The 11,502-nt window shown below is 35.3% G+C and overlaps 1 protein-coding gene across 1 annotated transcript; it reads right to left on the bottom strand.

The window, feature by feature from the left end:
- Window positions 1-492: 492 nt before the first annotated feature.
- LOC106880449 (cyanocobalamin reductase / alkylcobalamin dealkylase) lies at window positions 493-6,621 on the bottom strand (the record flags this gene model as incomplete). The annotated part of the gene is made up of 3 exons (XM_014930369.2): window positions 493-1,078; window positions 1,642-1,794; window positions 6,409-6,621. Coding segments are annotated over 3 exons (675 nt in total), but the record flags the coding sequence as incomplete, so codon positions are not given.
- Window positions 6,622-11,502: the final 4,881 nt, after the last annotated feature.

Genomic DNA, 11,502 nt, shown 5'->3' with positions numbered 1-11,502 from the left:
GGGCATGTAACCCCATTTCAAAATGTCATCCGATAATCACTCCGGAAAGGAATATTCGGATAGAATGGTGCTTGCTAAAACTAGGCCGAAACAGCTGTAAGATTAAACTTCTGTTCATCCTCTAATTCCTTATGTACTTTGTACTTCTATATGTAAACCAGGTTGGCAAAATAACATAGACACCTGTGCTTTGGTTCTTTCTTTCTTTTTTTGTCACTTTTGCTATGAATTCAATGGGATACACCATCTGCAAGTAGTTGGGTTCAGCATATTATCCTCCATTTTCTAATTGTTGTATATATATATATATATATATATATGTGCATGTGTCTATGTATATGTGCATGCGTGTATGTGTATATATGTGCATGTGTGTATGTATATATACTCAAAGTTGCACATGCATATTTATATACATCCATGCATGTGACTACACATGGAAACATATGAATGTGTGTGCATGTGTGTGATAAACCAACAATCTAAATACAATTTATGATAAAAATTTGCAATTTTATTTTCATTAAGAGATTTCAGAAGAAAACACTTTACTACAGTACTCCTTCATTTAGCACTTCTGATTGTCACTCAGTCTCACTACCTTTGTTCTTTTAGCCTCTTTCTACCAGCATGACCGAAAAGACACACGTTGCATTTTATTACATGTACGATACCCCATACCATTTATAAAATGTAAATACATAATCTGTTATAGAATACATGTATAATAAGCTATTGCATTAGAATATATAATAAGTCACAGAAGCATTTAAGCATTGTCATTCTTGTTTGCCAGCATTTCTTCAATTAATTTGTACCTGTTTTTGGGCATTGTTTTGAAATATTTAATGGCTTCTTCTGTATATTTTTCAGACACCTCTATTATGTCTCGAGCTTCCCAATATTTAAAATCTTTATTTAACATAGTTAACAGGTTTATTCTAGTCTTTTGATCTGGTAAAATATCAACTGGGTCTTTCTTCTTTAAGTCTGGAAACTTGAGATTTTTAAAGATAATAGCAGCTCTTATGGCAAACCAGCCACCATATTTTGGATGAATACTAAGTCCATAGATGTTCTGAAATAGTAAAGAAAATGAATAATTTTTCCAGGTTGTGTCTGCTAATAAACATTACAATATCAAAGTGAACAAATAGAAAAAGAATTTGTTAATCATTTATCTTCATCTTCCTTTTGTTTTGTTTTTGTTTTGTTTTCTGTAAAAAAGAATACAAGGATTTGTATAGTATGGATGAATGTGTTGTAACAGAGTTTCCTATGCAGTAATTATAAAAACCCAGGATATTTTACTTTTCAGCAAGGATTTTTAAATACTTTCATCATCCTAAAATCGAAACCTAATTTCTAGTATATAAATTTCAGCTAACATCAATAAAGATTTATAAAGTGATAAATAATATACATTAGTAAATCAGTACATGTATGATATTGACAATAGTTTAAATGCCCATTTAATTTCACAGAGTAAAAGGGAAATTTCCTTTTATAATTGATTATCATCAATAAATTGACATTAGATTATTACTGGTATTTATTTTATTAATCTTGTAGAGTTAACAGCTGCAAGCTATGAGACCACAATAGCAATAAATTTGATAAAAGCAACATGAAATAACAAACCTCATCTCCCCAAGGATTATTTATCACATCCTTCTTTTGATAATAATATGCAGCACCAGCAACATGTGCAGCTGTTTGTACTAGTATACTGTAATGTTGAGGAGCTTTCTGGTCAAAATCATATATCAGATCTGTATCAGGATAAGCCTGTGGCTAAGAGAGCAAATGAAATTCAGAAATGAGATCAATATTTGGGTTAAAACTAAATATAAAGGAAAGTATACATGAAATCAAGTTTTGAAATCGTAATATATGTCATACACATGAAAAGAGAATTATTTTGTTGCTAACAACAATAATTATTTCCTGATATTTTTTAATCCATTCTTACATTGTTACAATGCTTTCAAAACAACCACATCCAATGAGATAAGACAAAGGATCAACCAATTCTAGGGTAACTTACAAGCATTCGAAAACAATATTTCACAGGCATAAATGTGTGGTTAAGAAGTCTGCTTCCCAACTAAAAGGCATCTTGATCAAGTGTCCACTAATATAGCCCCACACCAACTACAGCCTTCTGAGTGGACTTGATAGATAGAAACTGAAAGCCCATTATATATGTATGTAAATATGTGTGTATTTGTATCCCCTTGTTTTGACATCATGTGGTAGAAGTAAGCTTCACTATCATTAATGTGGTGTCATTCATTTCCAGTTTTCTGTGAAAATATGTCTGGCCATGGGAAAACTACTTTACTGGGAAACAAATGAAAGTTGATGACACGATAGACATCCAGACATAGAAAACCTGCCACAATGAATTCCATCTGATCCATGCTAGCATGGAAAAGTGGACATTAAAATGATAATGATGATACATCATCATTTACTGCTCATTTTTCATGCTAGCATTGGTTGGATGGTTCAACAGGAGCTGGCAGGTCAGAGGACTGCACCAAGCACCAATGTCTGCTTTGGCATGCTGGATGCCCTTTGTAATGCCAACCAATTCACAGAGTATACATGGCACTGGTTCTAGTGTAGTCACCAAGTAACTCAAGAGAAGACGCTTCAATCAAGAGAGGAGTAGTATTGAGGGAAATGGCCTTACTCTAAGGTGAATGTAAGTGGTATGGGTAGGTGTGTATGTTTGCAGGAGAGTGAGAGGTGAGTGACAGATGATTAGAGATGGGAAATGCAGTGAGTGATGAACACAGGTGGTGACATGGTCAACTGTAAATATTAGTTGGAGGGGAAGGCATTACTGGCTCCTTCTCTCGACTTGATTTTGAACATACAAGGGATTCATCTCCACAAATTTTACAGAAAAATGGCATACAGGGGCTATTTGTGCAATGTAATTCATTCTTACCCATCAGAACTACGATGGCCTAGATTTGAAATAAGATTAACAGAATATGCAAAAAGTGCAGAAAGGTAGGAAACAAAAGGACCAATAGCATGCAATTCCAAAATGTCCTAATGGAGAATGGTTATCCAAACTCTTTTACCAAATGCCAGGACATCACCAGTCTACCTCACAAAACTCACACATCCAGGAATAATGTGTTTGGTGAAAATACCATATTCTAGCAAAGAAACTGCTACAGTCTGCCATGGATCCATAGGGAGAAACTGAATATATGACTGGCACACTCCAGACTCTCTTTGATGAGGGTCCTAACTAAAAGCAGATCAAGACAAAACAGTGCCATAAGTACATTTCCCAATTGTCTGATCAATGATTAAAATATGTCTGCAGTCTTACATGGTGTATAAAATCACAAGTAGCAAATGTAATGAATTCTACATCAGAAGTACCATCGGACAAACACACATTCATGGGTTACAATACTTTCAGAACACTCAGTAAGATAAGAGATCAAATAAGGCATCAACCAATTCTAGGGTACCTTACAAGCATTTGAAAAAAAAAATTTCATTGACACGGGTATAGCTGTGTGATTAAGAAGTTTGCTTCCCAAATACATGATTTCAGTTTCAGACCCATTGCACTGCATGGAATCTTTAGTAAGTGTTAAAGGACACCTCTGTGCTAAAACTTCTGTCAAAAAGCACTGATGGAAATTCTACACTGAAAACTTCCAGGTTTAGCACTGAAACTACAGAAGGAAACACTGGGAACTTGAGAAAAGAAGCCATCTTAATTAGCAAGATTAATCCACATATTAACAGTACTGAACAGCAGATGGGTTACTATTTCAATGATATCCTGCATACACAAATCAATCCTTCATACATACACAACTAAAGATCAGAAAAGTCTGCTCACAACATCATTTTGCCAAAGATTTCCTGTAGTAGTATTGAGGTAGGAGGCTTTGTGTCAGGTAATATAAAATTAGAGTATGAACAGAAGATGAGAAATGAGTCTTGTAGAAGAGGATACACGGCTACCTCAGAGAGCGAGAGATGGTGAAGATGTGATGGGATCTACACTTAAGTTACAAGGAGGTATATATAAGTGGGACCAAGGATTGGATAGGGTGATAAGGTGGATTAATTCATAGGATTGCAAAAGGAGAGTGAGAGATGGAGAGGAGGGGGTACTGTAGTGAGCAGACACAGGTAGAGGGAGGGGGTGTTGGGAGGATATGTTATGAGGAAGAGACTCAACCGGGACATATTGTGTGCAAGTAGGTGTGAGAGAGAGTAAGAGATAGAGGAGGAGGGGAATACAACAAGTGATGAACATGGGTGGAGAGAGGGAGGAGGTATTAGGAAGATGGGTTGTGGAGGAGAGATTTATAAGGAGCAGATTGTATGCATGGGGCATGGACATAACATGCTTAATGGCCTCAATTTTGCTTAGTTGGATGGATCTTCTCAAACACAGTAGATCACCAATCATATCAAACCTTTATCATTTCTGTTAGGCTCAACATCTGAAGATCATTTTTCACCACTCTTTCCAATATCTTTTTAGGTCTTCCTCTTCTAGAGGTGCCCTCCACATTTAGTGATTGGTACTTCTTTAAGCAGCTGTTTTCATCCATATGCACCGTACCAGTGCAGTCTTCTCTGTTGTGCACTACATCTGATGCCACTCATACTCAATTTTTATATCAACACATTTACACTTTGTTGTACATGCACAGTGCCATTGCACATCTAGCAGAGCATGCTAGCTGCATTGCATTGAAGCCTTCTCATGTCCTTTGCATGCACAGCCCATGTTTCAATACCATGTAGCATACCTGTTCATACAAAAGCATCATACTATCTGTTACTAACAAAGGTAATAGCTTTCTGAACTCTAGTCAGCCAATTTTTATTCTAGCAACTATGCTTTCAGTGCATCCTGCTAATTTGGTCACCTACATTACAGAAAGTATAACCTATGTAATAGAAAGTATTTATTACCCCTAAGGATACCTTTGAGTATTTGAGAAAATTTATATCTTATGTGTTTATTGTTCTTGCACATCTGCTACACACAAAGCCTACTTTCTCTGTAACCTTCCTGTGATTCTACAGCTAGAAATCTTATGTCACTATGTTGTGAATTAGCTATATCTAATCATCACCATTATCAACAGTATCATCACTTACAGTTCATTTTTCCATGCCTACATAGATATATGTCTTCACCAGAACATTGTTTCACTATTTGCTCCAATTCTTTGTCATTGTGAAGTAAGCTTCTTAAGCTCACAGTCATACATACACCTATTAACCACATGGTTGGGAAGCCTTATTATGTGAAATCAGATTACAAAATAGAAATGTTTCAACATACGCCTACAACATTTACTCATATAGTGGGCATTATTCATTCATATGACTTGCTCTGGTTCTCTTTCCTAAACAAGCAAGTACAGGTGATATTGTTACATGTCCTATGCAATGGAACATTGTGCAAGGTGATATCACATGACACAATAAATTGTAACACCAAGTAAAATACTGACATTGTTATTTCTTTATTGCCCACAAGGGGCTAAACATAGAGGGGACAAACAAGGACAGACAAAGGGATTAAGTTGATTACATCGAATCCAGTGCGTAACTGGTACTTAATTTATCGACCCTGAAAGGATGAAAGGCAAAGTCAACCTTGGCGGAATTTGAACTCAGAACGTAACGGCAGACGAAATACCGCTAAGCATTTCGCCCAGCATGCTAACGTTTCTGCTGGCTCGCCACCTTATAATACTGACATTGTTTCATAATACTTACCCCATCGTTACATTATGTATTACATTATCTTATACACCACTTACCACTCCATTGAACCATAACATTCTATATTAACACTATTCTTTTGATTTACAATATTTCTTTCTCTCCTTCACCACAACACTGTGCTGTGCTAAAACCCATCCATTTATCTTTTCCACCAACTATTCCTAAAAGGGTCATTAGGGTAGAGTTTTCAATTATCTCCTTAATAGGGTCCTATTAGAACCAATTGTCATTGCCCTTTCCTGTTGGATTCCCAAGTGTGACCAACTTAGACTCTGAATATTGTCCAACCATCTTGTTCTTAGTCAACCCCTAGATCTCCTCCTGGTTGGCTCAGCTTGAAGACTCTGTCTAGTGATTCTTTCCTGCAAAACTCTAATCACATGTCCATAGTACTCGATGCAGAGAAATAGTGGCTTGGCCAGAAGAGACTCCATAATCTCCAAGCTTCCCACTCTGTCGAGTAATGTTACTATAGGGATCCTATGGAGGAACCCCTTTTCAGCCATTAGTATAACTTCAACCCATCATATTAAACTGCATGACCCAATTTTCTGACAAATTTTATGCAAGAATTGCTCACCACTACAATGAGTGTTACAACATGAAACTTACCTTTTGTACTTTCTCCGTATAATGCTTAACACAAAGATCAATAGGATCTATATCACCTTTTTTATAGTGATGATAAATGAATGGTTTGAATCCTTTTTCAAACATTTGAGGAGTACTGATAGTAATTAATGCGAAAGTATCATCATGGTATTTAAGTTTATAATTTGGTCCAACAAGATCATTGTACCATTTTACCTGCAAGAGAAAGAATAATCAAAAACAAAAGTAAGTAAATAAATACATTCATCATCATTATAGTTTTTAGGTTTACTTTTTCCATGCTGGCACTAGTTGGATGTGTTGTATTGTGGCAGTATTCAATGGTTGGGTACTCTTACTGACACCAACCCTTGTTGTTTTCAAGTAAGACACTTCATTTCCACTGGTCTTTGCATATTGGAACTGTTGTTGAGTTGTGGAACGGACAAACACAACTACTGACTAAAAAAAAGTGTTGATACACGAGCAAACAACACAAACAAATGCATACACACAAATATATCTGAGAATTGATTTGGAGGGTGAAAATGCATCCAGTTGTTAAAACAGATTACACCTTTTTTTTTAAATCTTGAAATTTATTAAAATACTATACTAGTTTTTTAAAAAAAAGGACAAAATAAAAGGTTTAAAGGAAGAAGATGCAGGAGAAAGTTCTGTAACAATAAAACATGCTTCAAAATCAAATAACATTCAATAGGTTTCATTGCAAAATTACATGATGAAAATTTAAGTATTCAATAATTTATTGAATATATGTATATGTGCATATATATGTGTACATATATAAATATGTATGTGTACATATATAAATGTGTACACATATAAATACATGTATTTATGTGTATGTATACATATATAAATACCTACACACATGCATACACACACACACAGGGTCATCAAAAATGGTTACCGTGATTTTAGTTGTCATTTGCACTAGCTATAAGCAAGCGATCTGTATGAAATCAATGTGAGACTGTATAACAACTACAGGAATTTTAATATTTGCCACTGGCCAGTTACTCGACAGCAATCATGGCGGCTGTACAGCAGAAAGTACAGTGTATGTCATGGCACACTGAGTTTAAGTAAGTTGTTTTAGTGCAATGTAATTTTCGGTCTACTTATAGACAAGATCCACCTACAAACAAAACCATTGTTCGTTGGTTTAACCAGTTTAAAGAAACTGGAAATGTAAACATTAAGAAATCTCCAGGCTGGTCACACACATCGGAAGAGAATGTGGAGTGTCTGAGACTATCATGTTTGTGTAGTCCTAAGAAGTCCACTGCTTGACATAGTTTGGAACTTTGTTTGCCTAAAACAACAATTCAAAATGTGCTGCATAAACGCCTAAGACTGCAAGCTTACAAAATTCAAATGAGACATAAAATTAAGGAGACAGATACGCCTAAATGCAATGAATTTGCTGTAACAATGCTGAGAGAAATTCATGACACTGATAGTTATCTTAACAGAATTCTATTTAGTGATGAAGCAACATTCCACATAAATGATTGTGTTTACTGACATAACAGTCGGATATGGGGAGCTCAGCAACCCAATAAAATTTTCTGTGATTCGCCCAGGGTTAATGTGTGGTGTGGACTCTTGCACGACCATGTTGTTGGCCCTTTCATGTTTGCAGAAAACATGATTATGGGCACTAGTTACTTGGACATGCTAGAAATTTATGTGTTCTGTCAAATTGCAAGCATTGAAAGAGAAAAGGGAATAAGTGTAATTTTCCAGCAAGATGGAGTGCAGGCTCACTACAGCCATAATGTGTGACAATTTGAGCTCTCAACAACAGATTCCCTGGCCATTGGATTGGAAGGAATGGTCCTGTTTTGGGGCCACCTAGAAGCCCTGATCTAATTCCTATGGACTTTTTCTTTTGGGGTTATCTTAAGAACATTGTCAATGCAGAAAAAATCTGGGATCTGCAACATCTAAGAGAGACAATCCATGTGGCGATAGCAACTTTGAATCCTGATATGATTCAGTGCACCTAGAGGGAGGTCGACTATTGCTTAGATGTTTGCTGTGCAACAAAGCGAGCTCATATCGAAACCTGCTAAGTAATGTAAGAAAAATTTAAGATTTTCTGTGTTTTGGTGTTTAAATAAATAGTATACCTTTAATACAGATTTAGTTATTTCATTTTGAAATCACAGAAACCTTTTTTGATGACCCTGTATATTGTCAGTGTATCATATATCCAAAAAAGAAGCACACTCTAAAGTTAGAGCAGTAAAGTATTTACATGAAGTTAAATATATGTCTAGTCATAGAGTGACCAATAGTTTTTCATCACTGGGCAGTCAGTGTACTCACTATGAACAACCAGCCTCTGCTCACTTTCCATGGCTATTTGCCAGTATTCTTTTTATGTTGGGGGTGCAACTTAAGGGGACCCTTAGGTTGTGCCTATTGAACAAGCGTCTGTACCTGTGTGTCTGCATACAGTGCTTGTCTGCTAACCTAAGGAATATTCTTCCCTCACAAGTTTTAACATTGAGTGAAAAAGGTGGGGCAAACCAAATGATGTTCCACTGGCACTTCCTTTTGCAGGTGCTAGGGCCCAACATATAGGAGATGCAGTCCTTAAACTCATTGGACACCAGGGCTTTGTAATCATTTTAATTTTATAAATAGTTACTTGGGGTGAAAAAAAAAAATGGCAGTGATGACACCTTGAAAAATTTTAATTAGTTACAGTTAATTAAATATGGAATGCAGTGCAGGTGAGTGTGATCTTCAGGGTTACTGTGACAACTCAGTTAAATTTTCAGTCAGTCTAATAATGCCTCATCAGCAAAACTTATTCTAATCATGACTGCTGGATATTACAACAATAGAATTTGTGTACACTAACAACTGAGCCTTAGAGGTTAATTCAATCTTTTATATTTTTCCATGGATTTTTACAGTTTCTTGGGGGTTCTTTTCTTTTACCTGCTTACAAGTGAAACTTTTGAATGCCAATACATTTGGCATTCAATTAGCTTTTTTTAGAGTATCAAGTTATTTACAAAATCATTTTTTAAAATCAATCTTCAAACAACATTGTTGTTCCATAAATCCAAATATTAGTACACCAACTCTAAAAAGAAGAGATAGATTGGTACAACTGATTTATTTTCCTCAGAAAAACAAAAAGAAAAGATGAGTTTAAGTATTCAGACCTACTGGGTGTTAAGGCTAAATTTGATAGTTTACATAAAAGAAAATACAATATCTCATCCAAAAATAAAAGTATTTAAAAAAAATCAAAATTATCAACCAGATTATGGTGAGGCTCTCTGCTTACACCATGGAAAAAAAGAAAGAAAGAGAATAAGGGAAGCAGAAAGGACAGGATGGTTACAGATCTGTTTGAGATGATCTGTGGAAACAACAGAGTCTCTACATAGACATTAGAAACAGCAGTCAAATGTCGCTCACATCACATTCTCATCACTTTTAAAGAAAGGAAACGTTGGCTAATATTGTCCTATAAAAAATATCAATATCACAGCTAGAGTGTGTTTGATCAATGTTGACCCGGGAGCCAACAATAACAGCTGCTGATAAAAACGTTACAGTGTAATATTGAAATAGGCTAGATGACAAACAACACTGCGTCACAGATCTTTTAGCCGGTTAAAACGAAAGAAAGCCGATTTATGTAAGTTTCTAAACACAACAGTTCTTGCGGGATCTTGTTTTCATCAGCTTGTACTATATAGTTTCTTCATATCCAGCTCTGCATAGAAGAAAGTAGTATGCTAGTAGTATTGGTTAAGTGCTATAGAAAATTACAACTGTTTATGCATTTGGATTCCGAAATCAAATTTCGATTACTGATGAAAAGAAAAGAAAAAAACAAAACAAAACATTTTCTTTTTCGTACATAATTCAGTTGGAAAAGACGGGAACCTCATAAAATCGCCTTTAACGAACTAAAGAGGCATACCTACAAAGTACCTTTTCCCACTGACTTTGTTTCCTCATAACTTCCAGGAAAATGAATACTTTTTAATGAAATTTTCTACAAATACGTTCCTGATGATGTAGATTCCGGTTACATCGAAGCTTTTTGTAAAAAAAGAAAAATTCCGCGGGTGGGGAGAAAAGTTTCAAAAAAAGTTTCTTTCCACATAACTTTCAGAAAACTACATTATTTTTGATGAAATTCTCAACAAATATCTTTCAGAATGTGTAGATTACGTTTATATCGGATTTTAATATGAAAAAAAAAAAAGAAAGAAAGAAAAAAATAGTGGGTTTTCACACATACATACTGACACACATCACATACATTTATAGAGTGAAACTTAAAATTCCGAAAAAAAAATTGTGTATGTGTGTGTGCGTGCTCACCGTTTTTCTTTTCACATCATATCCCGATATAATGGTACTGTTTTTCTTAAAGTTGAGGAAACAAAACCGACTCGTGTGAATTTACCGAAACTCCTCTCTCCCCCTCCGGGAATTGTTCTGTTTCTGTTTGTCTTTTTTTTTTCACAACAAATTCTGATTTAATCAGAATCAACACCATATAAAGCTTATTTGTTGAAAATTTCATTAAAAATATCCAATTTTCTGGAAGTCATGAGGAAATAAAGTCGGTGGGGGCACACTTGTGTAGGTATGCCACTAATGAAATATATTTTTGTTAACTATATGTATTTCATTGATATTGATAAATAACTCTTTCTAATTTTGGCACACGGTCAGTAATAATGCTTTATCGCCTCCCAAAGGCGAAGACCTCAGTAGAATTTGAACTCGAAACCTAAAGCGCCGGAAGAAACGTCACTAAACATTTTTCCGACCTCTAAATGTTCCCACCCTTTTTATTAATATATGAGTACCCACTTTTCCTGACAATAGAAACAGATAGCCCCAAGTGACATATATGAACTAGGCGTTATATATAGCATGAACTAGGCATATATATAGCCCCAAGTGACATATATCGATCTAAATATATCGAGGTCAGTGATTACAGTAAGGATGTGCCGAAAGACTGTCAAATTTATAATTCTAGACGAAAATAAAAACACTAATAAAACAGAACTTAATTTTCAAAACAGTCCTTAACGAGTA

The sequence above is a fragment of the Octopus bimaculoides genome, chromosome 2 (assembly GCF_001194135.2).
Source record: "Octopus bimaculoides isolate UCB-OBI-ISO-001 chromosome 2, ASM119413v2, whole genome shotgun sequence".
Taxonomy (NCBI): Eukaryota; Metazoa; Mollusca; class Cephalopoda; order Octopoda; family Octopodidae; genus Octopus; species Octopus bimaculoides.
This window is presented reverse-complemented; position numbering and strand designations above follow the sequence as displayed.